The 27,582-nt window shown below is 48.3% G+C and overlaps 1 protein-coding gene across 4 annotated transcripts in view; it reads right to left on the minus strand.

Annotated features, from left to right (window-relative positions):
- LOC148543364 (dynein axonemal heavy chain 11-like) overlaps positions 1-27,582 on the minus strand; it is a 361,950-nt gene that overhangs the window by 102,955 nt on the left and 231,413 nt on the right. For all 4 annotated transcript variants that reach the window (XM_088472011.1, XM_088472001.1, XM_088472021.1 and 1 more), the window contains one exon: positions 1,272-1,412. In XM_088472011.1, coding sequence (XP_088328137.1) covers positions 1,272-1,412 — 141 coding nt within the window. The remainder of the gene's footprint in view (positions 1-1,271; positions 1,413-27,582) is intronic.

Consider the following 27,582-nt stretch of genomic DNA (forward strand, 5'->3'; position numbering starts at 1 on the left):
GAAAATCACTTTCAGACATGATGGCACCACGTATGTGACCTCTCTCACCAATTAAGTATTAAATAGGCGAGAGACCACCCTGCAGCACCGCACCGCAAGGGCTTTAGCAGAAAGAACAGGGACAGTAATAAAGCTGACAGTTTAGTGAAGAATAGTTACAGGCAGCGCTAGCACAGTCACATACAATGCAGAGAAATAACAATTCCTGCACTAACAGCGCTGATCACTCAACTACACAGACACAGGGCCTGGTAGGACACAGCGCTGCATACACAGACCTGAGCCACAGCGGAGGAGAGGTATGCGGGGGGACCCAGACCACGATGCTTCCTTCCAGACTTCCAGCAGCGTTCACCATGCGTTGCAGAGAAGATGGCCGCCGAGGAGCAGAGAGAAGCTGGCCTGGGGGAGGAGCGCTGACACAGGACCAGTCAGCACAGTGCAGAGAGGGCTGTGTGCAGCGGGGGAGGCGCCGGCTGTGAGACAGGGAAGGCGCGCTCCCCTGGCATGCATTTAACCCCTGGGAAGCCGCAGCGCTACCGCTCTGCTGCGGTCCGCTGTCCCAGGGGGTAGTGGAAGCGCAGGTTGGTCGCCTGGCTCCACGCTGCAGCCAGTCCCCAGGGAGCCCCCTGCCTGGGGACTTAGGACCATGTGATCAGCGGGGACCCACCGCGGGACCCCGCTGCTTACCTCTGTCCCCCTTGAATCCGGCCATGGTCCGGAGCATCTGGGGTCACCGCTAGCTGTGACCCCAGACGCCCACCAGCATCCCCGGATCAGTACCGGCGTTCTGGTACCGGCGGGGTGTAGGGAAGACAGCATGGACGTCAGGACTGACTGTCCATGCTGTTCATCCAGTTGTGCAGCCACAGCTGCATGAAGAATAAGCTTCAGGGGCTCTTCTAGCCCCCACTCCAACAGGTGCACCCGACTCCGGCCGGGCACCAAACTAAACTGAGGTGCCTTGGCCTGGGGGCGGGGTATAGGAGGGGGACCTAGTGCATCCTGGGAGGCTGAAAGCTTAACTCTTTGGTGCCCTGCGACTGACGTCACACCTATACCCCAAGGTATCCTGTGGATACCCTATGGACCCTGAAGTAGAAACAGAGAATGGACAATGGGGCTCTGACGGTAGAGTCACACACTTTAAGAGTAGAAGACTTAGCTTGCTTCTAAAAGTTCAAGCGTTGTACTCAGTGGTGCAGTGGTAACTGACCTCAGTGCTGCTGGTTGTGGAACAAATAAAGCCATAAATATTTTTTGGTTACAACCTTAAGAGAGAACTGGTACATGGGGCTGATTTTCTTCAGGTCATTCATGATAAAGTAGAGGAGGGAGGCGCGTGACGCCACAGGACGGTAGTGCTCACGAGCCTCATTGATCTTCACCTCATTAACTTTGGCTTCCAACACCTGAAGACACAAAGAAATACAACCTCTTAAAAGACAATGCAGAATGAAAAAGCAACACGCAAAATCTATAATGTTGTGTGTAGATACAGTAGAAGATGATATACAATGGTTTTGCCGGGCATTCTTAGACTTCTATCATAAGAGGAGAAGCCATTGAAACACACTGCTACTGTGTCACCAAAAACTGGTATTTTGCAGCAAAATAACTGCAGTATTAAAGCGTGTACTTTTACTTTACTGTAAGAATACATACAGCACTAATATCATTTAGGTATCCTATTACTAACAGGCGTTCATACCTCTTCTTATTAAATTTGCAGAGCTAATTGACCCTACATTTGCAGTCACCGCACATCACACTCAGGACCTCATTCAGAGTCTCTCGCTACCGCCGTGCGCTCACAAGCGGCCCGATGGTTTGCGTATGCGCATGCTTCATTCTGCGCGTGCGCGAACTACTCTGTGCAATCGCAGGCCGCTCGCTTGCCCAGCAAAGACAGCCCAGTGAAATGAGTGACAGGAGAGGTCGTTAGTGGGTGGTAACAGGGGCAGGACACTAATAACGGGGGCAGGACACTAATAACGGGGGAGTGGAGTTGCGAATGAAGGCGTGCCTGAGTGTTTCAACGCCATTTTAGATGCGTGCATAATTAACATGCAGCGTCATAGTACACATCACATGCCTGTTTTTTACACTGAAGTCCTCGCAGTGCTTGCGGTAGGGTAAGGCAACCACAAGTGCTGTGATCGCTTCCGATTGTCCTCGATGTACCAATGTTTTAATACACCTGGAGATGACGTGTGCTGGTGGGCGGCTCTGCCTGTGCGATTGGGCGTACGCTGGCCGCTCGCTAAGACATGGTGGGCGTGCTTATGCCTTGGTGAGCGATCATTTCCTGTGGCGTCACTTTGACAAATTTGCATACGCTGGCGGTGAGCGATCGCATCTAGCGAGAGACTCTGAATGAGGTCCTCAGTCAGTGGTAATAGTCCACTCAGAGCAGTGTCGAAGCCGGATAATTGGCTGAGACAGAATCTGTTAAAATTAAAATCTGAACAATGCCATTTTGCGAATGGCAACAAGACGCAATTTTGCGAATCGCCGCAAAACACAATTTTAGCGAATCCCACAATATCAGTACATACAGCGATGCTATTATTTAGCGTTGTGCGATTCCCACGCAATAGAACAATGTTAAAAGTCCTCATTATATAAATACATACATTTACTAAAACATATAATATGAACAACCCTACAAAACACGTACCACGGTGTACTCCACAAATATGTAGTCGCACAACGCTAACTAGCGTCTTTCCTTAATATCCTTATACTTACACATTGCACACTTACATAGAAAGGTTCCCCAGCATTAAGGTTAATATCCAAGGTTATATTCATTATTAATTATGTAATAAAGCGACTGTATTTATGATCTCAGGTTTAGTACATGATAAACAGACCGTGTTTGGTACCATTCTTAACCACTGTTTATTTGCAGATTTCCGGTTCCATTGGCAAGGAAATCGCAACATGCGTCTGGGAATTATATATCATAGAGAGATAGGCATTGAAATGTTCTCTGTTCACGTAATGTAATTAGCCAGTTTAGACTTGTTCTTCGGCGGGAAAATGGAAACAAAGAAGCTGTTGGAGGCTGAACTATTACAATACAAACTGACCTATGAACTGCATCGTAACAGGAGAACCAGGAAGAAGAACCAATGGGATTATGCCAACTTGTTCTATTGTATTGCCTATCTCTGCAATGATTTATATGCAAGCACCCTGAATCTGCTAGTCAGTCATCTTTTCTTTGCTGTTGACAGAGGTTTCATAGTTGATGCTGGGAATCTGGATTCAGAGCGCATGCGTATGTATTCGACTGTGCCTAGTGATTGTATAATCTGTTTGCGCTAATTGTATTTAGATAACAGCGATTTAGATCACAGCTTTTTGGTGAATAATATCTTTTTGTACTTTGGAACCACAATCAAAGTCTGGAAAGCAATTATTTCTTGTGCGACTTATAACGCTAAATAGCGACATTTAGAGTGTATAGATAGGTAGGAATCAATAGCAGTGTAAGTAACAATGTGCTGTCTGGCAATGCAGACCTTGTGGTACAATGTTATGAGCTCCAGTGAGCAGTCTACCAATGGTGGAAACCCAGTAGACATACAATATCACACTAATATCACAATACAATATCACAATACTCTTACAGATGGTGGGATCCCAGGTAGGTCACTTTTTACTTTAATAAAAGTCTTGTGTGTGTGTGTGTGTAATTCTTTATTTTATTTCACAAAGTTAGGGCCTGAGTCAGGCGCATCTGTGGCTGCTTTTCCATACGGCCATGGCCGCCTACTTACTAGTTTATGCGTGAATCTGCCTCTGTATAATAAAAATCTGTGCATCTGCATATGGAAGCCTATCCCACCACTGTTCTTACGTCCTCAGTCATCGTCATTAGTATTCAGGCTAAGTGCAACAGATCTAACTGAAACAGACGTCCCATCTCTGTCCATGCGCTACGATCAAGCAAGATAGTCGGATTACACATCCGTGACACTGCCACAAGACAGAAGAGTTTCGTCCGATTGTATGGTTGCCACCCAGTTTTCACACGGAAACAGTTATTTAAAAAAAAGTGCGGTCCACTGGTGAACAGATGGATGAATGGCCGACTTGGCACATGTGCAGAAGCAGATTTCCTCCTTTGGTGCACGAGCAGTATGCTGAAATCTGCAATCTCTGGGCCTGATTCAGACCCGGGCGCAAGTGCTGAGCGCTCGCAACTGGGTCGACGGTGGCCCAGAGCGCATGCGGGCGATGGAGCCTGCTCCGTTGTGCGCATGCGCGAGACCCAGATAGCGACGGGCAATCCGCCGCTCCGGGTCTCGTACCAAAGGGGGCGTGCTGTCGATGTTCAGTGACAGCATGCCCCCTTTGGTGGGCGGGCCGGGGGTAGTGGCTGCCCAAACGGAGGCGTTCCCATGTGAACGTCTCCGTTTGGGGGCGGCCCCACTGACATCACGGGTGATGTCAGTGGGAGAGATTTTGGCTCTGGTAGAACCGAAATCTCTCTGGGGCTTGCGGCAACGAGACCCTACCACAAGGGTCGCGTCGCAAGCCCGATGCTCGCGATGGTCTTGACCATCGCAACCATCTTCCTGGCCACTCGCTATAGCTGTGGGTGGTCACCCACAGCTATGCGAGCGGCCAGGATGCCGTTCTAAAAAAAAAAATAGCCCGGCCCTGATTCAGAGCGAGCGCTCTGTCAGGTAGGTAGGGTCTCGTTGCCGCAAGCCCCAGAGAGCTTTCGGCTCTAACAGAGCCGAAAGCTCTCCCACTGACATCACTTGTGATGTCAATGGGGCCGGCCCCAGACGGTAGGCGTTCCCATGGGAATGCCTCCGTCTGGGCAGCCACCCCCCCCGCCCCGCCCACCAAAGGCGGCATGCTGTCACTCAACATCGACAGCACGCCCCCTTTGGTTTGCCCGTCGCTATCCGGGTCTCGCGCATGCACACGATGGAGTCGGCTCCGTCGTGCGCATGTGCTCTGGGCCACCATCGACCCGGTAGCGAGCGCTCAGTGCTTGCGACCGGGTCTGAATCAGGCTCTCTGTGCACATTGTGACTTACGTGTGACTTAGAGTCAGCCTCTCAGGCAGATCAGGGGTCATGGTGACTCCATGGCAGAGGCGTAACTAGAATTTTTGGTGCCCTGTGCCAGAGAGAGCATTGGCACAAGGCAATTTTTAAAATAGGGACATAAGATAGTGTGTCTGAAAAAGGGCCATGTCCTCATGGGGAAGGGCCACGGAAGAGATAGTGGAGGCCATGAGATGCTAGGGATAAAAGAAGAGGAAGCTACAAGTGAGAATAAACATGAAAATTGACAGACCCAAACAGCGCCCCCTGCCCTGCAGTGCCCTGTGCCAAGGTTTGCACCACCCTAGTTACGGCCCTGCTTAAGGAATGGTAAACACAAGTTGAATAGCCTTACATCATATAATATGTTTTATATGCTACTACATAATACTAAAAGCATTTAAAATTAATTTTATATTATCAAAATCTTTTGTAACAGAATCTATATGTAAATGTCTGAAGCAAAAGATAACCGAGGTTCGGATAGATCAGAGGGCACATAAAACCCCTAGGCAGGGATGCGTGGGGTTAATAAAGTTAGGTAGGGGAGTGTTAGTTTTTTATGGTCAGACTGACATTAGGTTAGGATTGGTGGAGTGTTGTGTAAGGGGTGTGGTTAATAGGAGTGTGGGTAGGTCAGCACTGTTACACTGCCTCTTTGGAATCTGATCTGCAAGCTGCACAGTCACAAGGTTGTAACATGCTTGCCGACTATCTGGCTGCCCCTTCCGGGAGGGAGCAGCCAGATCGGCTTGACTGGGGGGGCGTGGCCAGCAAACAGGGGCGGGGCCGGCCAGACTAGAAGAGTTTGCAGGTGGAGCGGGGGCGGAGCCACGCAATCGCGTCATTTTGGTCCCGCCCCCGCTACACGCTGCCGATATTACAGGCAGCGTGAAGCAGGGGGCGGGGCAAAAATGACGCGATTCGACGTGAATCGCGTCACAGGCCCCCCGCTGCCGAGGATTTTCCTGTCATTGCGGTGGGGGGCAGGAGGGGTCGGCAGCTGCCGGGAGACTTGCCTGCGTTCCCGGGAGGTTGTCAGCGGCACCCGATTTTCGGGAGGCTCCCGACCAAATCGGGAGGGTAGACAAGTATGGGTTGTAATACTCTGGCAGGGCCGCAACTAGGGGGGGGCTAGAGGTGCACGTGCACCAGGAGGGAATTGCGGGGGGGTGAAAATGCAGACTCTGCCATCTGAAAATGGCCGCCGCCGAAGAGGAGACTAATGCTAGAGGTCCTTACTGGACCTCTAGCGTCTGTCTCTTCCTTGGCGGCGGCCATTTTTGGATGGCCGTTTTCAGCAGATTCCATGCGAACTAGCCGCCCGCATGGACTCTGCTGAAAACGGCCACCGCCAAGGAAGAGACAGATGCTAGAGGTCCTACTGGACCTCTAGTGTCTGTTAGCAGAGCGCAATGCACACAGCGTTCCCGGAAGTGCCGGGAACGCTGGCGCTGCAGGGAGAGGATGCAGAGAGCTGCATCTTCTCCCTTCAAACCCCCCTGGCAACGAGCATAAACCCCCTGGAAACGAGCATGGAACCCCATGGCAACGAGCATGGAACCAGGGACGTCTGAGTAATGCACAACCTTATGCAGGAGCAAGGACAAAATCCAGGTACGGGAAGGGAGGGGGGCGCAAAATTGCTGCCTTGCACCGGGTGACAGATATCCTAGTTTCAGCCCTGACTCTGGTGTTTGTTTTTGGTATGTATCCCCCTTTTTCTTCTCATACATGTCTTTCCTGCCTTCATCTTTATCTCTTATTCTTCTTATTCTGATCTATTCTTTCCTGCTTTGCTGTTTCTTTATGCTATCCATTCCTCTCTACAGTATACCTTACCCCTGGCACGCCCGTTTTTTGTCCCTGGATGATGCTGCAGATCTGGGTTTCATAGTGCCCCCCCCTTCGCTCCTCACATTGGGCTCTATTAATTAACATTATTTTTACTAAAATAAAGTGAAAAAGGGTGTTTTCGCGGGGGTCCACGATTGCGGGGGGCGGGGCTTAGCAGCGGGGGGCGGGGCTTAGCGTCGGTGGGGGGTAGTAGCGGTGGTCGGTTGGCGCATGCGCGGGCTCTTAGTCACGGTATTTTTTCCGAAAATACCGCGACTAGAGTGCGGATGGGATCCGCAGGGACAGAGCTTTATCGCAAGCTCTGTCCCTGCAAGGGATTTATAGTAAATCCCTGTGATATTGCCTGAATTCGCAATGCGAATTCACTCGGTAATATCACACTACAATCCGCATTCAATATGCGGATTGTAGTAAATAGAGCCCTGTGTGAGCTATAACTGCTTGATCTATCTTTAGGTGAGCTATTACTGCATGGGCTATCTCTGCTTGCGCTATCTCTGTGTGAGCTATGTGTATGTGAGCTATTACAGCACTGTACCCCTCACAGCGCAGCAAGGCATGCTTGCTGCCATGGGTTTCCCATTGCCTTCAATTGTAATATAGTTCCAGCTGGTCAGGCTGGTGCTGCCGCACTGGATTCTGGGTCTATTGCCGGACAGCTGGTGGCAGTGGGGGTGCTCTGACACCCCTACGGTCTTTGCAGTTTGGGGGTAAGATTTAGCACCTCGGCTGCACCTGCGGCATACGTCACACGGGCTCAGCAGTTAAAAAATGTTTGCCGCCTCTCCCTCCTCCTTTTCTTTTATACAAAGCAAAAACTATTAGCAGTGCATGCATATTCAGAAATAACAGGCTGAATGATACGCACAGTGGTAAGGGCGCTATTAAGTTGGTCCTTTCGGGCATTAGGTATATGGTTACGATTGTGGTAAGTTATGTATCGGTAAGCCAACAGTTTACTGTATTAAAAAATGACTGTATGGAGGCAGCTGTATTCATATCTGGTTGCAGTCAAAAAGCAGTTCTCCAGCGCTCATGTCAGCCGCAGCTCCTGGGCTAGGCTGTGGGAATATGTAATGTACAGGGCTGGGAGGTTCCCTCGCTGCTCTGTGTCAGGAGACGGCGGTCTTATGCTCGGTTGTTGTTTTTGTTATTGTGAGGGCTCATTTCATACGTAACCCACGACTACAAGGCCGTGGCGTATCTCGTTTATCGGCCATATGCCGTTTCCTCAGAAGCTTACCAGCCCAACTCCGCACATCTTTTTATTTGGTCTATTCACAGCGGCTGGTCATTGTCAACAAACCAGTTTTATTCATCTAGTCATACAGAACAGTTTTATTAATCAATACTATTGGTAGAGCACTTATTTCATACATAAATGCAGTGCATTTTTTATACATGTTAAATGCGTTACAGCACATGTTATCATTATTACCAGTTATTATTATTACCAGTTATTTATATAGTGCACACATATTCCTCAGCGCTTTATTCCTCCTATTCTGTTATTCTTCACTTGTTTACTCGCTTTCCCTGTTATAAAATTTTTTGACCACCCTTTTGGTCATAAGCGTGCATGCATAGGAAGAGGAATACCATGTGTCGGTACTTAATTTTTCTTTTGTCCATATGATTTACCCTTATACTTTCTGTAGTTGAATTGTATTAATCCCTGTACAGTAATTTATGCTCTTTACCCGTACCCGGTGCTCGTGCATGCTACGGACCACTTCGTTCTGGGGTTATTTTTCTTTTGTCCGTATAATTTTCCCTGATACTTTTGGTAGTTGATTGCATTTTATTCACTTAGGGTTTTCTGGCCCTTTCCCTATAGCCGGCGCCTGCGGTTGGTTTTTCTTACCCATGAGTGGGTGCTTTTCCATACCGTTTTAATTGGAGAGCTTTGTCTAATACATTGTGAGGTCATACATAGGGAAAGTTTATGCGATAACTGCTGGTATGATTTCAATTATCCCCTCAGTGGTCCAGTTCCTCCTCAGACTCAGTATCTGGCCTTTGGGAATTTTTGTTTTATACTTTACATTTTGGTGTTGAAAATGTTTTTATATGCCAAATATGGTTTGTAGGAGTTAGGCGAGCTACACATTTTTGCATGGTAGTTTCATCCCTATTCCAAATGGGACCTAATCATATATATTTATTTTATATACAGATACAGGTTCGACCCAAGTCCACCCCCACATCCAACGCTCTTCAAAATACACCATATCTTATACATGCACCCCCCCCCCTTTTTATTTTACAAATACATGTTCATAGGATTTAGGTGAGCTACACAGCTTACATTGCATCTGATCCCCATTCATATATACCTAATCATATATTTTTATATAAATCTTACATAGGGAAACAGGTTTGACCCGAGTCCGCCACCCCCACATACAACGTTCTTCTAAGCACACCATATCTTATACACAGCCCTATGTAATAACGGGACACGCCCCTGGCTTGGGTTTCCCCGGGCCGTGGGTGGTGGTCTCCTAATGGCTTGGAGAAGCTTGGTCAGTGTTTATGCGGGGTTGCATATATCGGGGAATACTACATTCCTGGATTCAGGAGCCATCGCAGTGTTGCTTGTGTCAGTGGGGGTGTTTTTGAGGCCCCTGCTGTCATAACAGTCGGGGGCTCTGTTTACAACAAGGGTTGGCATTGTTTGCTCCCCCAGCATCCGAAATGTCGGCGTGCTGAGTCCACTAATTAAGCAGCTAGGTATGATTTCAGGCTGTTGTTTCTTGTGTCTCGTTTGCTCTTTATACTGCTGCGCCTGCACATACGGTTCATTGCCTAATGCAAAGGACCCTGAATTTCGATACTGCCCCTGTTTTTATTTTGTTTCAGACATCGATGTGGCCGGATCCCCTCCTACCGCCACCCCAGGGATCAATATTGTCGCTTCTGTTGTTGCCAGGAATGGAGTCATCAACGCAGATAATTCCCTGTTCAATTCTCAAGCCACCATGGAGAGTTTTCGCATGTCGGTCCTTGGCTCCTCAGTCCTTTGATTGCCTATCAGACTTTGTGGCAGCAGTGAGAGACTTTCTGGCAGTCACAGCTCGGCAGGGGATACAGGCTCCGTGATGATGGAAGTCCTACGCCTATATTCATGTGGACTAATGATGTGTAATATTTGTTTGTGGACTTGAGTGCTCCGGCCAACTTGCCACCTTCCCGGTGGGGTTCTCGAGGGATTTTGCCCTATTTTTTGCCCTGCCTAGGACAACGTTTGGCTAATGCTATAGTATAACTTTGTGTAAACAAATAAACAACAAAAATATGAGAATGACATTACTAACCAATATAAAAAGATCCAGCAGGTTTTTTGTAGGTTTTTACTTCGGGTCAAGTCCTCCTCCCCCCCTTTCCCTCCCCCCCATCACCTCCTTCTGCAATATGTCATAATCACCATACTCATGTCTGTTTCATGTATTGCAGGTGGTTTACAGGATTATAGCTCATTTTGTTTATCGGACACTTGTTTATATTTTGGGCAGGTCATCCCGCTTTGCTAGTTTGGGTTGGGAGGCATTAGTGCCCTGTATACGGATGTCAGCAGAGGACTTAGGTTCTCCTTTGGTCTTAGTAATTCACCTGGGAGGGAATGATTTGTGCCGGCAGATGTCGCTTTACTTGCGGCACACTATTTGTTCATGATTTGGGTGGGTTGCTTGGCTTTGGCCAGATGTCGTGATAATTTTGTGTCCGATATTGTGCTAGCCTTTGGTGATGTAGGTGCATGGTTAGGGGGGGGGGGGGTAGACTTGTGGAGCATCACCCTTTAATGGGGTACAAGATGCCTAGCAGGGACAAATTTCATTTATAGACTGTTTTTTGTTCGGTGTGGGGAGGTTTTAGAGAGGTTGTATGGTGGCGGGCACGTTCCATCATTGGGAACATGCGTGGCGGGAAAGAACGGCAGTATCTATAAAGCGTCCACCTTGCTGCAGTATGAGCGGTGCGCCCCCTTCAATGCATTGGTTAGGCTGATTTTACCCTACTGGGGTCAACGGTACCTCTCGTCGGAGAGGGCTAAAATAGTGCATTGGGATGGGGCAGGATACCGTCTCACTTGCCAGAGAGGGATATCGGCCCTTGCAAGTTTTATATCACTATTACACTTGAATTGGGATAGTGGCCCGTTCAGTGAGTGTTTTACATCTTTGCCTAAGTCAAGTGTGGGGCGTCAGATTACTGGCCGTTCTTTCTTATGCCACCATACTCTGATTGTAACATAAATAAAGCTGACCATATATTTTTGATCGCATATATACTTGGTCTGTCTCTTTATTTTATTTAATTTGGTTAAATAACTTTAAGGTTGCACGCATTATCTGCCGATGGGGATTTTACTGCATCAAAGTATAAATGTCCCTAATTGTAATTTAGTGTCTGTGCATCTTATGTTTAGAAAGAAACTAGAATATTCACTTAAATTCAATACAACTTATGTTTTTAATAGTTTTGCTTTAATGGAGCACTCTAATAATTAATAAACATATATGAAATTCCCATGGGGGAATCAATTTCCCATTCTAACGAATTATAATCACGCTGCTCTCTTGCGCCACCTTCGCGATTGGCTGCAGGGTTTTAGTGTCTACACTAGTACGGTATTGGAAGCTAATTTTTTGGATGAATGGAACTTGTGTTCTTTCTCCATGATGCAGGAATTCCCTTGCAGTTAAGGGAGAATCCTCTCCTCTGGAATACACATAGAGGCCCTGATTCAGACCACCCACAGCTATAGCGAGTGGCCAGGAAGATGGTCACGATGGTCAAGACCATCGCGACCATCGGGCTTGTGACGAGACCCTTGTGGTAGGGTCTCGTTGCCGCAAGCCCTAGAGTGCTTTCGGCTCTAACAGAGCCGAAAGCACTCCCACTGACATCACTTGTGATGTCAGTGGGGCCGGTCCCAGACTGTAGGCGTTTGCCTCCGTCTGGGTAGCCACGCCCCCGGCCCGCCCACCAAAGGGGGCATGCTGTCACTCAACATCGACAGCACGCCCCCTTTGGTACGAGACCCGGACCGACGGATTGCCCGTCGCTATCCGGGTCTTGCGCATGTGCACGACGGAGCCGGCTCTGTCGTGTGCATGCGCACTGGGCCACCATCGACCCGCTTGCGAGCGCATAGCGCTCGCGAGCGGGTCTGAATCAGGCCCAGAGTCTGGCACATATTGCGACATAAATCTGTGTTGAATGCCTACAATATGCTTTTTCTTCTCTTTCTACGCAACCCAGATTTCCAGCAACCCTTTATTTTCGTGGTCAGAAAGGGTATTATTTTGATTGGGTGTTTGGTTGATAAACTTAATAAACGTGTTTTCGCAAAAAAAATACCGTGACAAGTGTCCCGACCAGCCGCCACTGCTACCCCCCCCCCCCCGGCGCTAAGCTGCATCGGAATCGGCCAAATCGTTAGCAATATCGAGTAGTGTGTCCCAACTTAACTGTAAAATGCAGTGTAAGAATAAAGCTGCCCAGTAGTTCTGTTCCATGTGAAAAGTAGGTTGGGAACGGGTGGTCGACAGTAATGATTTCACCAGTCACTATATCATCCTCACATTGGGGCCCATTTATTAATGGTCGCATTTGCAATGCGATCTGTGCACATTACCGCCTATGATCACAATGTAAAATTGGATCATAGCGCTGGGATGTATTATACGGCACCCTGCGATGTGTCCAGCATTCTGCCAGGGCTATTGTGCATGCACAGTCCTGCTTACTGCACATGCACGGCCGCTGGGGTTAATGACATCTGCAGAAGGTGATAGCTGCGGGGGCCAATATCTGGAATGAATCGCATTCCGGATGTTGGTAAATTTGGCAGCATCGAATAGAAACCTATGGGGGATGCGGCTGCCAGCGGTAATGGAGGAATTGCAGCAAGTATCTGAGATACCTGCTGCAGTCCCTCCTTCATACACCAGAGGGAAACTTTAATATTTGTAGTTAACTCCCGAAAACACCCATTATAGCTGGAAATATAGAATGGTAAATAGGCCCCTATGCCGTTGCTTGGAACCCTACCTGGATGGAGTGGCTGTCCAGTGGCCTAACTAGGGTATTTGAAGCCCAGGGCAAATGTAAAAATGGAGCCCCCCCCACCCTATGTGTGCGCGCCTTAGGCGTGCGCGGCAAAAAAATGGGCGTGACTTAAAAATGGGGCGTGTCAACATGACACACACCCCTTTATCGTCACTCTGAACATTCCTTTCCATATGCACCTTAACCCCAGTAGTGCCCCTTATACAGTACCCCCAGTATGCAGTCCCCAGTTGTGGTCCCTCTTATGCAGGCCCATAGTAGTACCCCTAATACAGTACCCCCAGTAGTGGTCCCCCTTATGCAGCCCACCATTAGCTCCCCTTACACAGTACCCCTAGTAGTTGTCCCCCTTATGCAGCCCCTCATTAGTTCACCTTATTCAGTGCCCCCAGTAGTGGTCTCCCTTATGCAGTGCCCCATGTAGTGGTCCCCTCTATGAAGTGCCCCCAGTAGTGGTTCCCCTTATATAGTGCCCCCAGGCGCAGTCCCCCCAATGCAGTGCCCCCAGTAGTGGTACTCCCTTATGCAGTGCCCTTTATATAGTGCCCCCAGTAGTAGTCCCCCCTATGCAGTGTCCCCAGTAGTGGTCCCTCTTATGCAGGCCCCCAGCAGTGATCCCCCCTATCCAGTGCCCCTTATACAGCGCCCCCTGTAGTGGTCCTCCCTATTTAGTGCCCCCAGTAGTGGTCCCGCCAGTGCAGTGCCCATTATGCCCCTAATATAGTGCCCCCCATGCAGTGCCCCCAGTAGAGGTCCCCCATATGCAGGCCCTCAGTAGTGATTCACCTATCCAGTAGTAAGTAGTAAGCCCCTTATATAGTGCCCCCAGTAGTTGCTTCCCTTGTGCCCCTAGTAGTAAGCCCCTTATATAGTGCCCCCAGTAGTAGTTCCCCCCCTAGTAGTAGTCCCCAGTAGAGGCTCCCCCTCCCGAAGCAGTGCCCCCAGTAGTAGCCCCCCCAGTTGTAGTCCCCAGTAGTGCCCCACCCCCAAAAGAGCCCCCCCAGTAGTGTAGACACACAAGTAAAAAAATAAAAAATACACTTGCCTTAATCCATGCTCCGGCTCTGGCCACTGCTCCCGCCGTCGCACGCCAGTCCTCCCGGGCTGGCACACTCTGGTGCGGCGGTGATGTGTGTGCAGCAGCAGCAGCCTATGAGAGTCTGTCTGACTCTCATTGGCTGTTGGTTAACACACACATCGCTGCCACGCTGGCAGCGATGTGTGTATGAAACTGGCGCTATTGGGTAAGCGCTCAGGGGCAGAGAAGGGGCTCGGCCGTGCAGCACAGGACCTGCGCTGGGCACCTGCGCAGAGAAGCCTAGCGCCGGTCCTGTGTAAATGTGTAGCGCTAACCGTACACACTGCGGTCGGTGCTACACTGCCTAACTAGGGAGGGCCGGTACCGGTGTCCTGGGCGTCGGTCACACGCCCTGCTCGACCCCCCTTAGCTACGCCACTGCTTACAGCATTTGACCCATGCGGGTGATAGAACTTTAAACATGCCGATAAGCAACATTTTATAGTTATATCACCCACAGGAGCAAAATGCTATAACTTACATTTCATCCACGGACTGGTGACATCATCACTGTTGACCAGAGGCGTAACCAGACTTTTTCGTGCCCTGTGCCAGAAAGAGCATTGGCGCCCCGTATATTTCAATTAGGGACATAACACACCCAAAATAGGACATGGCCTCATGGGGAAGGGCCATGGCACTGGTCGCACCACCTTAGTTACGGCCCTGCTCTATGGACATGCCCAATCAACTCTGCACAAAAATGAACTAGGGACTCTCAAGAATTATGGGTAACCTTATCAAATCAGATGATCTTCCATGGGCTTCAGGTAAAGTACAGTACCCCTTATGTTTAGTGTACTGTACAGTATGTGTTTTTTTATAAACTAGTATCGGTTTTCTTTTTTTTTTGCCTCTACTCTCTTTTCTACTTCATAGGGTATCCACAGGATACTTTGGGGTATAGGCGATGGCGGCAGACATCCAGGCACCACAGAGTTAAAAACTTCTCCATCCTCCCAGGATGCACTGGGGTCCCTCTCCTATACCCCGCCCCCGAGCCTCAGGCACCTGAAGTTCTTCAATGCAGCTGTGGCTGCACATCTAACGAGCAGACAACATGGACAGTCTGTACTGACGTCCATGTCGTCGCTCCTACACCCCGCTGGTACCAGAACGGGAATGCTGGTGGGTGACTGGGGTCACAGCTAGCGGTAGCCCCGGTTGCCCGGACTGTGGCCGGATTTACGGGGGTTCAGGTAAGTGGCAAGGTCCTACCGTGGGTCCCAGCCGAATAGCACAGTCCTTAGTCCCCAGGCAGGGGGCTCCCTGCAGTGTGGAACCAGGTTACTGATCCCTGCGCTTTCTACTACCCCCTGGGACTGAGGACTGGACAGAAACAGTAAATGTCCAGCGTCCCAGGGGTTAAATGCATGCCAGGGGAGCGCGCTTTCCCTGCTAAGCAGCCGGCGCCTCCCCCGCTGCACACGGCCTCTCCACAAGGTGGTTAGGCATCTGCATGCGTTCCGCCCCCGGACCAGCCCTCCCTCTGCTCCTCGGTGGCCATTTTAATACATGTGGCAAACGCTCCTGGAAGCTGTTAACGCGGGCATCGTGGTCTGGGTCCCCCTGCATACCTCTCCTCCGGTGCAAGGTCAGTGTATGCAGCGCTGTTTCCTACCAGGCTGAGGTCTGGTTAGTTGATGAAGCGCAGATACTGCAGGGTTTTCAATATTCTGCATTGTATGTGACTTTGGGCTAGCGCTGCTGTCTGTTACTTTCACATACTGTCAGCTATTTTCCCTATCCCTTTCTTCTTCTCTGCTAACAAGCCCTTGCGGTGCGGTGTTGCAAGGGGGATTTATACCTCACTATACAACTTGTTGTGTAGTGCGGTGGTCACATACAGCTCCGGGTCACACACTCAGTATGTCTGACAGTGAGCACGATTTCCCCATTCCGCCTAAGTGTACTGTATGCAAGGTACCATTGGCAGAGGGTGATGGTAACTCTGATGGATTATGTAAGGCGTGCCTGTGGTTGGCACGGCCGACTTCTGTCACTACACCTGTGCAGGAGCTACCATGGGCTTGTTTTGCTACGGCACTTACTATCCTGGTGGGCCAGTTAACGACAACCCCTGCGTGTCCCCAGATGGGGGTCTTACAGCAGTCTATGGTGTCGTCCCCTATGCAGGGGTTTCCTAAACAGTTAATAGTACCTGCAGAGTTTCCCGTTGTCGCCCCCTCAGGTCATCCATGAACCTGCATGGGCTAATTCACTGTCTACCTCAGTACAACAGCTGTCAGAGGTGTTACAGGGCGAGTCGCCTGTGCGGGCGCAGAAGTGTCAGCTGCAACCTCATCAAGATCAGGATGCTGTGACGACAGATGATGGCTCATACGTGCGGTGCGCACGGCCTTGGTTATTGAGGATGACGCTCCTCCTGTAGCTAAATCAAAATATGCCTTTTTCAAGGATATTAAAAGTGATGCTACGGTGTTTCCCCTATCTGATCAGCTAGTGGATCATTTAGAGGAGGCGTGGAAAACGCCGGGTAAGCGTTACCAGACCCCTAGACGGTTTGCGGTGGCATACCCTTTTGAAGATAATTATTTTGCAAAATGGGATAACCCGCCACAAGTGGAGTCACACGTCTAGTAAAGAGTGCTACGCTGCCTATGCCCTCTATGTCCTCCTTAAAGGATCCAACGGATCGCAGGGTAGAAATATGTTTGAAAATGATTTATTCCCTTGCAGGAGGCGTGTCCAGACCGGCTTTGGTTATGTGATGGGTGGCAAGAGCTATGGAGCACTGGGCTGATACCTTGGAGGCATCCCTGGGCCCAGACTCGTCACCTGAACAGGTGGAGTTGGTGGGTAATTTAAGGGACTCAGCTACCTTCATTAATGAGGCAGCTTTAGATATGGGCCTCATGGTGTCCAAGATCTCCTCGGCAGAAGTGGCGGCTCGTCGTATCCTGTGGCTGCGTTCTTGGAAGGCGGATGCTGATTCCAAAAAGGGTTTGGAGGGGTTACCTTTCAATGGAGAAGTGCTGTTTGGCCCTGATCTAGACAAAATTGTGGATACTTCGGCAGCAGCTAAGTCTGCGTGTCTGTCTTCCACTACTGTCCCATCAGGAGCGGGTTCTTCGTCCTTTCGGCCCTACAGAACGCAGAACAGACCCAGGGTACAGTCCTTTCCTAGGAGGACTGCCGCCAAGAAACCTGCAAAGCCCAGGAAGCAGGCCTGGAGTACCAGACGTCCCATTCCCAAGTCCGATGACCAACCTTCGGCCTGACGGGACGGGCCTCTCTTTGGGGGACCTCAAAGTGGGAGGCCGACTTCTGAAATTCGCCCAAAGCTGGTGTCTGACCACTTCAGACACATGGGTCAGAGAAGTGGTCTCTCAGGGGTACGCCCTCTCCTTCCGCAGGAGGCCTCCCAGCCGGTTTTTCACCATGGGCCTTCCGTCCAATCAGGACAAGGCCCGAGAACTCAAGAAGGTAATGCACTCGATGCTCCAGAATGGAGTTATAGTGCCAGTTGCTTTGTCTCAGAAGGGATTGGGGTATTTTTTTCTGGTGGAGAAACCCAATGGGTCCTACCGGCCAATACTCAACCTCAAATCCCTCAACTAATTTCTGAGGGTTCCTCGGTTCAGGATGGAGACCCTGCGTTCCATTATTTTAGCAATGGAACCTGGGGATTTCATGGTGTCGCTGGATATTCAGGATGCTTACCTGCATATCCCTATTGTCCTAGCACACCAGTGCTTCCTCAGATTTGCAGTGGTCAAGGACCACTTCCAGTTTCAGGCTCTGCCCTTCGGTCTGGCTACAGCACCTCGGGTGTTCACCAAAGTTATGGCCGTCATGGCAGCCCACCTGCGGTTGCAGGGAGTCCGCCTGTTACCTTATCTGGACGATCTCCTGTTACTGGTGGAGTCCTCAGAGAAACTTCAGCGCCATCTGCAACTAACAGTCTCTGTATTGCAGTCTCTCAGCTGGCTGATAAATTGGTCCTCCCTGGTACCCAGGATGCTCCATCTAGGAGCTCTGTTGGATTCCCAACATCAGAGGATCTTGGTGACGGGAGAAAAGATCTCTGCGTTACAGGCAAAGGTCCGTCTTTGCCTGCAGAGTCGCCGGGTGTCTATTCACTCGGCAATGAGGTTACTGGGATCCATGGTATCCATGTTCGACATGGTGGAGTTTGCCCAGTTTCACTCAAGACCTCTGCAGAAGCTGATCCTTTCTGGATGGAATGGGTCGCCCCAAAGGATAAAGACACAGACTATGGTGCTTTCCCCGGAGGTGCGATTATCTCTGGCCTGGTGGCTACAGACGGCTCACCTGAACAAGGGGCGCCCCTTTTGGAATTCAGACTGGGCCCTTCTGACGACTGATGCTAGTCTCCGAGGCTGGGGAGCGGTGATGGGTCCACACTTCTTTCAGGGAAGGTGGACATCGGTAGAAGCTGCTCTTCCAATAAACATATTGGAACTGCAGGCAGTATTCAAGGCTCTCCAGCAAGCAAGACAGGTCCTGCAGGGTAAACCTGTGCAGGTACAGTCGGACAACGCCACCACGGTGGCATACATAAACCGCCAAGGAGGGACTCGCAGTCAGGCGGCTCTGACAGAGGTGTCCCGCATTCTAGTATGGGCGGAATAGCATCTCACCGCAATATCAGCAGTGTTCATACCAGGAGTTCTCAACTGGGAAGCAGACTTTCTCAGCCGTTAAGACGTGCATCCAGGAGAGTGGTCTCTTCACCAGGAGGTGTGTCAGCTACTGGTGAACAAGTGGGGCCTTCCAGAGATAGATCTCATGGCCTCACGACACAACAACAAACTGCCAATGTTCGGGTCAAGAACAAGAGACGCAAAGGTTGGTCTAATGGACGCTCTGGCGGTCAAGTGGACCTTCCAGTATGCGTACCTCTTCCCTCCGTTCTCCCTTCTTCCTCGAGTGATACGCAAATTCAAGCAAGAAGGCGGCACGCTACTGCTGATTGCTCCAGCGTGGCCCAGGCGGCACTGGTACACTGATCTTCAGAGTCTCTCAGTGGACACTCCGCTGTTGTTGCCTCAACGTCAGGGCCTGCTATCTCAGGGTCCTTGCCTTCATCCGGACCTGAGTCGGCTGTCTTTGACTGTGTGGCTATTGAGACTGCCCTCTGGAGGTCCAGAGGTTTCTCCAGTTCGGTGGTCATCACCATGCTGAGAGCTCGGAAGCATTCATCTGCCAATGTCTACCATGTGTGGCGGGCTTTCTTCCAGTGGTGTTGCACTAGAGGTTATGCTCCTCAGGTGTTCAGATTGTCCAGTGTTCTGGCCTTCCTACAGGCGGGTTTAGACCAGGGTCTTCGCCTAGCTTCCCTGAAGGTACAGGTGTCTGCACTTTCAGTGTGGTTTCATCGTAGGATTGCTATGCTTCCTGATGTCCGCACCTTTATGCAAAGGGTGCTTCTTATTCAGCCTCCCTTTGTTCCACCTGTGGCACCATGGGATCTGGCTGTGGTCTTGAAGACTCTTCAAGGACCGCCATTTGAACCACTGGGCTCAGTGGATTTGAAATGGCTAACCATTAAGACTGTATTCCTTCTGGCTATTGCTTCGGCCAGAAGGGTTTCGGAATTGGGAGCTCTCTCATGTAGGCCTCCATTTCTAATTTTCCATAGAAACAGGGCTGTGCTGCGCACTCGTCCTGGGTTTCTTCCAAAGGTGGTATCTAGTTTCCATATCAACGAGGAAATTATTGTACCATCGTTTACTTCACTGGACCTTTCGGTTGGTGAGGCCACCTTGGAAGTGCTGCGGGCCTTGAAAATCTATGTGGACCGCACTTCTCTCTATTGGAAGTCAGACTCTTTGTTTGTCCTTTATGGCTTCCATAAAAGAGGTTGGCCTGCCACTAAAGAAACATTGGCAGGATGGATTCGACTGGCTATCTCTGAAGCTTTTGCTCACGAGGGCCTTCCTGTTCCATCTTCTGTTAAGGCTCATTCCACTAGGTCTGTGGGTCCTTCGTGGGCAGCTCGATGTGGCGCCTCAGCTGTTCAGCTTTGCAAGGCGGCCACGTGGTCATCTGTCCATACTTTCGTACGGTATTATACTTTTGATACCTACGCCTCTCAGGATGCTTCCTTCGGGCGACGGATTCTCCTCTCAGCACAGGAGCGTCCCCACCCTTGAAAGATACTGCTTTGGGACATCCCCAAGGTATCCTGTGGATACCCTATGGACCCTGAAGTAGAAAATATAAGATATGGTAAGAACTTACCTTTGTTATCTCTATTTCTACGAAGTCCATAGGGTTCCACAGGACTCCCGCCCTGTCGCACCTGTACTGCAGATGGGCTGTGATTCTGGTCACCGGTTTTTCCGTCTCCCTCTGGTGAGAATGTGATTCTTGTGTGTGTCCAGATCTTTCTTCTCTCTCTTCCTTCTCCTCCTCCGGCCTATGGCTTGTGACGAAACTGAGTGCCTGAGGCTCGGGGGCGGGGTATAGGAGAGGGACCCCAGCGCATCCTGGGAGGATGGAGAAGTTTTTAACTCTGTGGTGCCTGGATGTCTGCCGCCATCACCTATACCCCAAGGTATCCTGTGGAACCCTATGGACTTCGTAGAAATAGAGATAACAAAGGTAAGTTCTTACCATATCTCATATTATTACAACATGGGCCCCCCGGTACAGCATTTTCTCTCACAATAAACAGGCAGTCAGTCGGCATTCTCAGTTTACCCACCGAGTCAGGATGATGCCAGATAAGTGTTTTCTTGGTGGGAAAAGACTGGGTTCTGTAGCTGGGGTAATAGCGCGTCGCTTAGCTTGACTCTACGTTTAAGTGTCATAACATGCTACAAACAGATTCTGAAGAGGAAATAAATCATTTTATAATATAATACTTTTTAGTGGAAAGTGAATATTGATTCACAGCTCTATTTCCCAAGAAAATAGTTCAGAAGTTGCTCACAGCATGCAGCCATATTATTCTCAAAGTTTATCTCTCATCTGTGAACTGATCAATAAACTGCTCAGTTAGCAGCAAGTCATGTCACAGACTACATTTTACATTGTATGCTTATTTAACCTAAAATCTAAGGAAATACAGTACAGCAGAGCATTTGTGCTATCATAGAGTTTCCTGTGCTCCCAATTCTAACATTAGGATATCACACACTTTTAGGAAAAGAATTGTGGCAGCCAATAGTCTGCAAAAGCTATAACATTGCAGAAAATTATGTAAGCAGTATAAAATATTACTTTATCACTGTCATGTGTATCAGTAAGTTTTTCAATGTAATTATTGCGCTTGTTTTTAGGATTGTTAGACTATGGGACTACATAACCCAGCATGCACTGCCAGAGTTTTGCTATTAGGGAATGCTAAAACTGTGGCAGGGCATGCTGGGATATGTAGTCCCAAAGCAGCTGGAGTGCCAGGGTTCGCCACCACTGCACTAGGGTATCAGTGGCCCTTGTAAGCAATGTGAAATGAATGATGTCCGGGATGTCCCAGCCTTTGCACAGTATTGTGTAGCAGGGATCATGCCTTATTGCTGTGCTGACTGAGCCTGATTCCGCAATGGGCGGAATTGCAGAGCGGCTGTGCAATTCCTTCCATGTAAAATGCTAATGCAGCAGGTGGTGTCTTTAGGACCCAGATACCTCATTGCTGCATCTGCCGTCCCAGCGTCCTACAGTGGTTGCAGCCTGGAATCATCAACATCGCAACCATTGTGGCAATCGGTATTGATGGTTGCTCCTTTGGCCAGGCTGCGGAGGCTGAAGCTTACCATAGCCTGACTCACATGCGAGGACAGGAAATCTACGTCCACCCATGCAGATCCTAGCCTCATCCCTCCCAGAATACGGGGGCACGCACCAGTTTCTGGGGATTGTGACCAGCCACGCCCCCAAACAACACAGCGTGTCAATCATCTGCGGGCGAGATTGCAGGACAGTTCCTTCGGATGTGAAGACACTCACCATTGGAGATGTACGCTAACCATTGGGTTAGTGAACATATCTGAATCAGGGCACTAGGCCTCCATTCAATTCGATAAAGTACTCTCCAGCATATCACAGATGCATGAAAACTGTATTAATACTGATATATGTTTATATATGTGCTCTTCTCACATTTAGGAGCTGTTGAGCAGGGGCTCCAATCATTAAAATGATTCCAATTCCAGAAAGGTTTCTCCACCATTTATAACACCCTCTTCCATAACCCTACTAGCTCGGGTTTACTTATATATTATCAGTTACTTATATAGCACCAGCATATTCTGTTGCGCTTTACATTTGGGAACAAACAGTAATAAAACAAGACTGGTTAGTAGAACAGACAGATAAAGAAGAAAGATGACATTGCTCGCAATTGATTATTCTATATAAGTAAGGGGAAAAAAAGTACATTCCCCGACGTCAAGTACTAAGGCATACCTCTCACCTGTCTCAAATTAGGCAAAACAGACCTGATTAGAGGTCTCTAACTTGCTCATAGACATGTCTGCTCCCGGTGACTAAATCTGGTCCTATGTCCCATTTATAATAGAGCAGTGGGGACAGAGCTGTATTGCACCAACTACTGATGGCTAAGAGAAAGGTGGGCCTGCTTCAGCAGAGGGGGCATATCTTTGTTCTCACGCAGATTCCCTGGGTGTGGGTGGGGACGGCCTGCGTTCCTGGAAGCGGGGGTGTGTCACCCACGTTTTCCGTGAGTGTCAAGGCCAGGATTTGCAACCATGGACGCAGACTTCCTGGTCTGGCAGACCGCCAGGATCTGGACAGGCTGCGGTAGGCTTCAGCCTCCGCAGTCTGCTCAAAGGAGCCACCATCGCGACCGTCGGTCACGATGGTGATCCCAAGCCTCGGTCGCAGCACTGGGATCTCAGAAGCAACAATGAGGTGTCAAACACCTCCTGCTGCATTTGCATTTTAGCCACTTGTGTGCGGCTTTGCGATTCTGCCCTCTGCTGAATCAGGCCCAGTGTGACTATTTAAGTCCTAAGTATGTTAGGGCTTAAGGTTACAAATCTTGTGATGCTTAGCAGCATAACACATAGGGGTGATGCAGGGTTGAACGTATACCCATTTGGGTGCATACCTTGTGTGAATTTGTTCTGCGCACGCTCTGCAACTGTCTGTACGCAAGTATGGGCGATAGTATGCATATTAATCGCATCTCCACTTGTACCTGAAGAGCTGTAACTGGTCTTTAATGGGGTGTTCTCACTGAAAACGATAATGACAAGTAGCAAACCCAGTGTGTGAATAGGGGCCCACAACTTCATATGTACACACTCATTTCCGTACACGCCATGTACCGCACCTGCGCCCAATTTGCGCTCAACTCTGCATCAGACCAATGATCTATGCAGGAGCAAGGGTGCACTAAGTGGAAAATTAAAAGAAGTGGAAAAAAATCTGGGATAAATGAGGGTCTCTGTGGCAAAGAGCTTACAATCCAACACTACTCAGATCATTGAAATGATACTGGAGCTAATTGCTGATATATGCCAAATGTAACAGACACAACGGGGACCATGGGGTATATTTACTGAAGTGTGGGTTTTAGAAGTGGAGATGTTGCCCATAGCAACCAATCAGATTCTAGCTATTATCTTCAAGAAGGTGCTAGATAGATGTTAAGTAGCATCTGATTGGTTGCTATGGGCAACATCTCCACTTCTAAACACCCGCATTTTAGTAAATATACCCCCCATGTCTCTCCTTAGTCAGAGAGGGTGCGCTTTTGTCCGAACTCTTAACGGAATTTTCTTTGATGAACAAACATTTGAAGGTTTGAATATTGTGCCATGCTGTGCAGAACACTATCTTGTGTTCATAAAGCCAGATAAAAATATTCATTGCAATGCTATGAATATTAGAAATCATATTTCATGCTCATAAGACTAGAGCAATGTGCATAATTGACTCCAGAAATATTCTGAAACAGTATAAATGGTGTTAATTTGCCTCCTTCATCGCTCTGTAACCTCTGCAAATAAATGTGCTGCGACTATTAACAGTGGAAGAAAGTGAAGGTCAAGCAGCGAATAGTAACTCCTGGAATAATAAGCAGCCGGCAACTAACTTCAGTATATTGTTACATGTGAAGATTCCAAGTGAACTCAGGCTATAGTTACCAACATTATTCAAATATTTCTAGGACACTAAAGGGGCATATGTATCAAAGCTTGATGTGAGATCAAATTGTGAAATATATATCACCAACCAATCAGCTCCAAACTATCATTTCTTAAACACATCCTGCAAAATGTAAGTTAGAAGCTGATTGGTTGGTGATATATATCTGACAACTTTATCTCACATCAAGCTTTGATAGATAGGCCTTTTAGCCCGTCATGTGTAATACTGTTTGAATGGACCTTCCTGTACCACAATCCCAATTAGTTATTACTGATCTTGGTTATAATTCCGTTACTTTCTATTTTGAATATTTAAATTCATCGACAAATTACTTTATAGCCGAGCAAAACTAATAGAACCAATTACATCACATACACAGAATAAGAATCTGACTGGGCATTTAGTCATTATACAAAGCCCATTCAAGTGCACATTTGTCGCATTGTACAATTCACTAAAGCACTGGTCATAGTGCTAGGACATGTGTGGGGGAAAGAGGAAGCGGGAGGGGCCTGGAGCGCACACCCTAATTTTAGAGTCAACACTATTGTGGGTAGATAACAGAATAGTCCAAGTTTTGGATTTCGACAAGAGTAAGGGAGTGCAGGACAATAGTGGTGATATCTTGGGTACTACAGGTCTGGAGGAATATGAGCTACATGTTTGTGCAGTATATCACACATGTACAGAAGGGATGCAGTCAGGAAGCCGACGGTCAAAATGCCAACCGCCGGCTTCCCGACTGTCAAATTCCGGCAGGGTACTAATGACAGGCGTCGAAATCCCGATGCCTGTCATAATACCTACGCCGGGAGCCCGACGCCCGGCATACCGATTGAAGGTCTGCGGGGGAAGGGTTAGGTTAGGGTCTCCCGGGGGGGACGGGACTTAGGGTTAAGCAGCCTCCTGGGAGGGTTAGGCTAAGGGAATGGGGGGTTAGGGTTAGGCACCCCCAGGGGGAGGTTAGGGTTAGGCACCACCCCGGGAGACTTGGGTTTAGGTTGCGGGGAAGGGGGGGTTAGGTTTAGGCAATTGGCTTTAGTGTTAGGCACTAGTGTGGGAGGTTAAGGTTAGCACCCCTAAGGGAGGGTTAGGGGGGGGGTAAGGTTAGTGATACTTACCGAAATCCCCTGTCGAGTTTTCCACTGCTGCCGGTCTGCCGGCGTTCATACTGATTCCGTACAGACATATGTCCAAGATGGAGCAGGGTCATGCATGCTCATTAAGGGCTAATGACAGCCATCTTGGTAAAGGTGGCTGCTTGGCTTCAATACAGGAAAAAGAGATAGCGCTGGATTGCACTCCCCTCTAACAAAACCTTGGCTTCAATAGATCAGATACGATTGTGTATCTTCTTCACAAACAGCCAGCAGAATCATTTTACTCCCCATTATATTCTGTAAACCCTTCAAACCTCTATTCAGGCTACATAGAAGAAAAAGTAGAGCGCAAAGGGAGGGAAGGTTGTAAATAACATGAATATAAACAGTCTTTTTCATATATTCTGCAGTATAGACACTTTTGTGGGAAGGACCTGCTTTTAAAGAGCAATTTCGTATTTCATGTTGCAAATATATACATCTCAACAGTTGTAGACGTATAAAACGCATTTGTAGGTTAAATCAACATAATTATTGTAACTTGAAATTGTCAACAAGGTTTGTGGTGATTTAACATCATAACTAGGGGTACCCCAATGTATGATTTTAATCAGTGATGATTGTGCCAGTTTCTATGCCTCTTAATTTTTGATAATACATTTCTTTCAAGTTACATGTTACTTTTTCCTCGTGGTGAAGATTATTCTAATTAACCCGAGAATATAATTAGGCTCATGCATCAAAATTAGTCCTATTCGAGGTCCAAAAATAACGGTAATTTGTGTGTATGGTGCTGGATATGTGTCATCATGAGAAAAAGAATCTTAGATATTTCCCGCAATGGATTAAGTGCACATGGTAAATGTGAAATAGAATCAGTGATACCTGTAATGCTTAAAACTGAAATGCAAATGACTACTTTAAAATAGTTTGTGGGTAGAGGGATTACATATGGTTAGATTACATATGGTTAGAAAGGCCTGCGTACTTTATAAAGAAAGTTGTGTTTCCATGTCAAATGTGTGCAAATAACTGGCAGATATATAGTGCAAATAACTTGCACATATATACAAATCAGGGGCTTATCTATAATGGGTGCACCCATATTATATAAAACTTACCTCTCCAAGGTCCCGCGTCGGGTCTCTCAGCACTGGTCAAACGTTGGAAAATGGCCACCGTGGCCATTTTCCCTGCGTTTTGCGCATGTGCTGTGAGGAAACGCCAGAAAAATGGCGGCCGCAACATTTCCCTGGCGATCTGCGCATGCGTATCAGACTCTGGGCACACTCTAGTGCCCAGTGTATTGATTTTGGCCAAATTTGTAATGGTCTAGAGGGTCCACACTGCTCATCCAGCAACCATAGACTATAGTTACCTCTCCACCAACACTGCAGTAATCACAGGGAAAATGGCCCCAGTGTAATTTTCCTGGAGATATGCACATGGACAGTAGACTCTGGCACAATGCACACGGAAACTACACATGAGCCTGCTCCTCTCTTAAAACGCCCTTCGGTCCTTATGTGTAAGGTTTAGTAGACTGCTCCCATCTTTTTCAGATTTTCTAAGAACTAAAATAAACAACCATGTTTGTTTTAAATATAGAGAAATGATCATTGCACTACTGCAGTGTATCATCATACATTACAGTAGTCTCTTTGATAGATGTTACCCAGGCTATAGGGCATATAGCACAGCAATATATATTGATAGTCACATGCAGCTTATGGAACTTAAGAAGTGATTCTATATAAAATATCTCACTGGACTGAGGGATGGGGAGTGAGGGTACCCTGGCGTCATTCTAACAAAAGTCTGCTGGCGCTATTTGTGACATGATGGTGACAATATCACACATATATATATATATCTATATATATATATATCATACCTTGTTGTTATGATTCTTTACAAATACGCTATTTATATAAATATGCCAGTTGATCTGTATATGTAGGTGGTGTGAAGAACGCTTATCTGTTATAAACTGCTTGTTTGTTTATAGAGTTGCTATGGTGATGGGTGCACAATGGTGACACTTCTGTCTGGCCGAGTGTTCTGGTCGTGATGACATCGCAATAACCGCGTTGTTGGCCGATGGGAGGTCCCGCAATCGGCATTTGGCATCCACATGGTGTAGTTACACATACAAGGTAAGATGCTTTTAATGTTTTGTAGTCCTGATGAAAGTGCCACATTAACTAATAAAGGGCACCGAAATGTAGTTATCACTTATGCCGCTGTGTATGTGACTACTGTGCTGCATCGTCTGGTGATGTATATGTAACAA

Source organism: Taudactylus pleione, unplaced genomic scaffold, assembly GCF_031769625.1.
Source record: "Taudactylus pleione unplaced genomic scaffold, aTauple2 ptg000004l, whole genome shotgun sequence".
Lineage (NCBI taxonomy): Eukaryota > Metazoa > Chordata > Amphibia > Anura > Myobatrachidae > Taudactylus > Taudactylus pleione.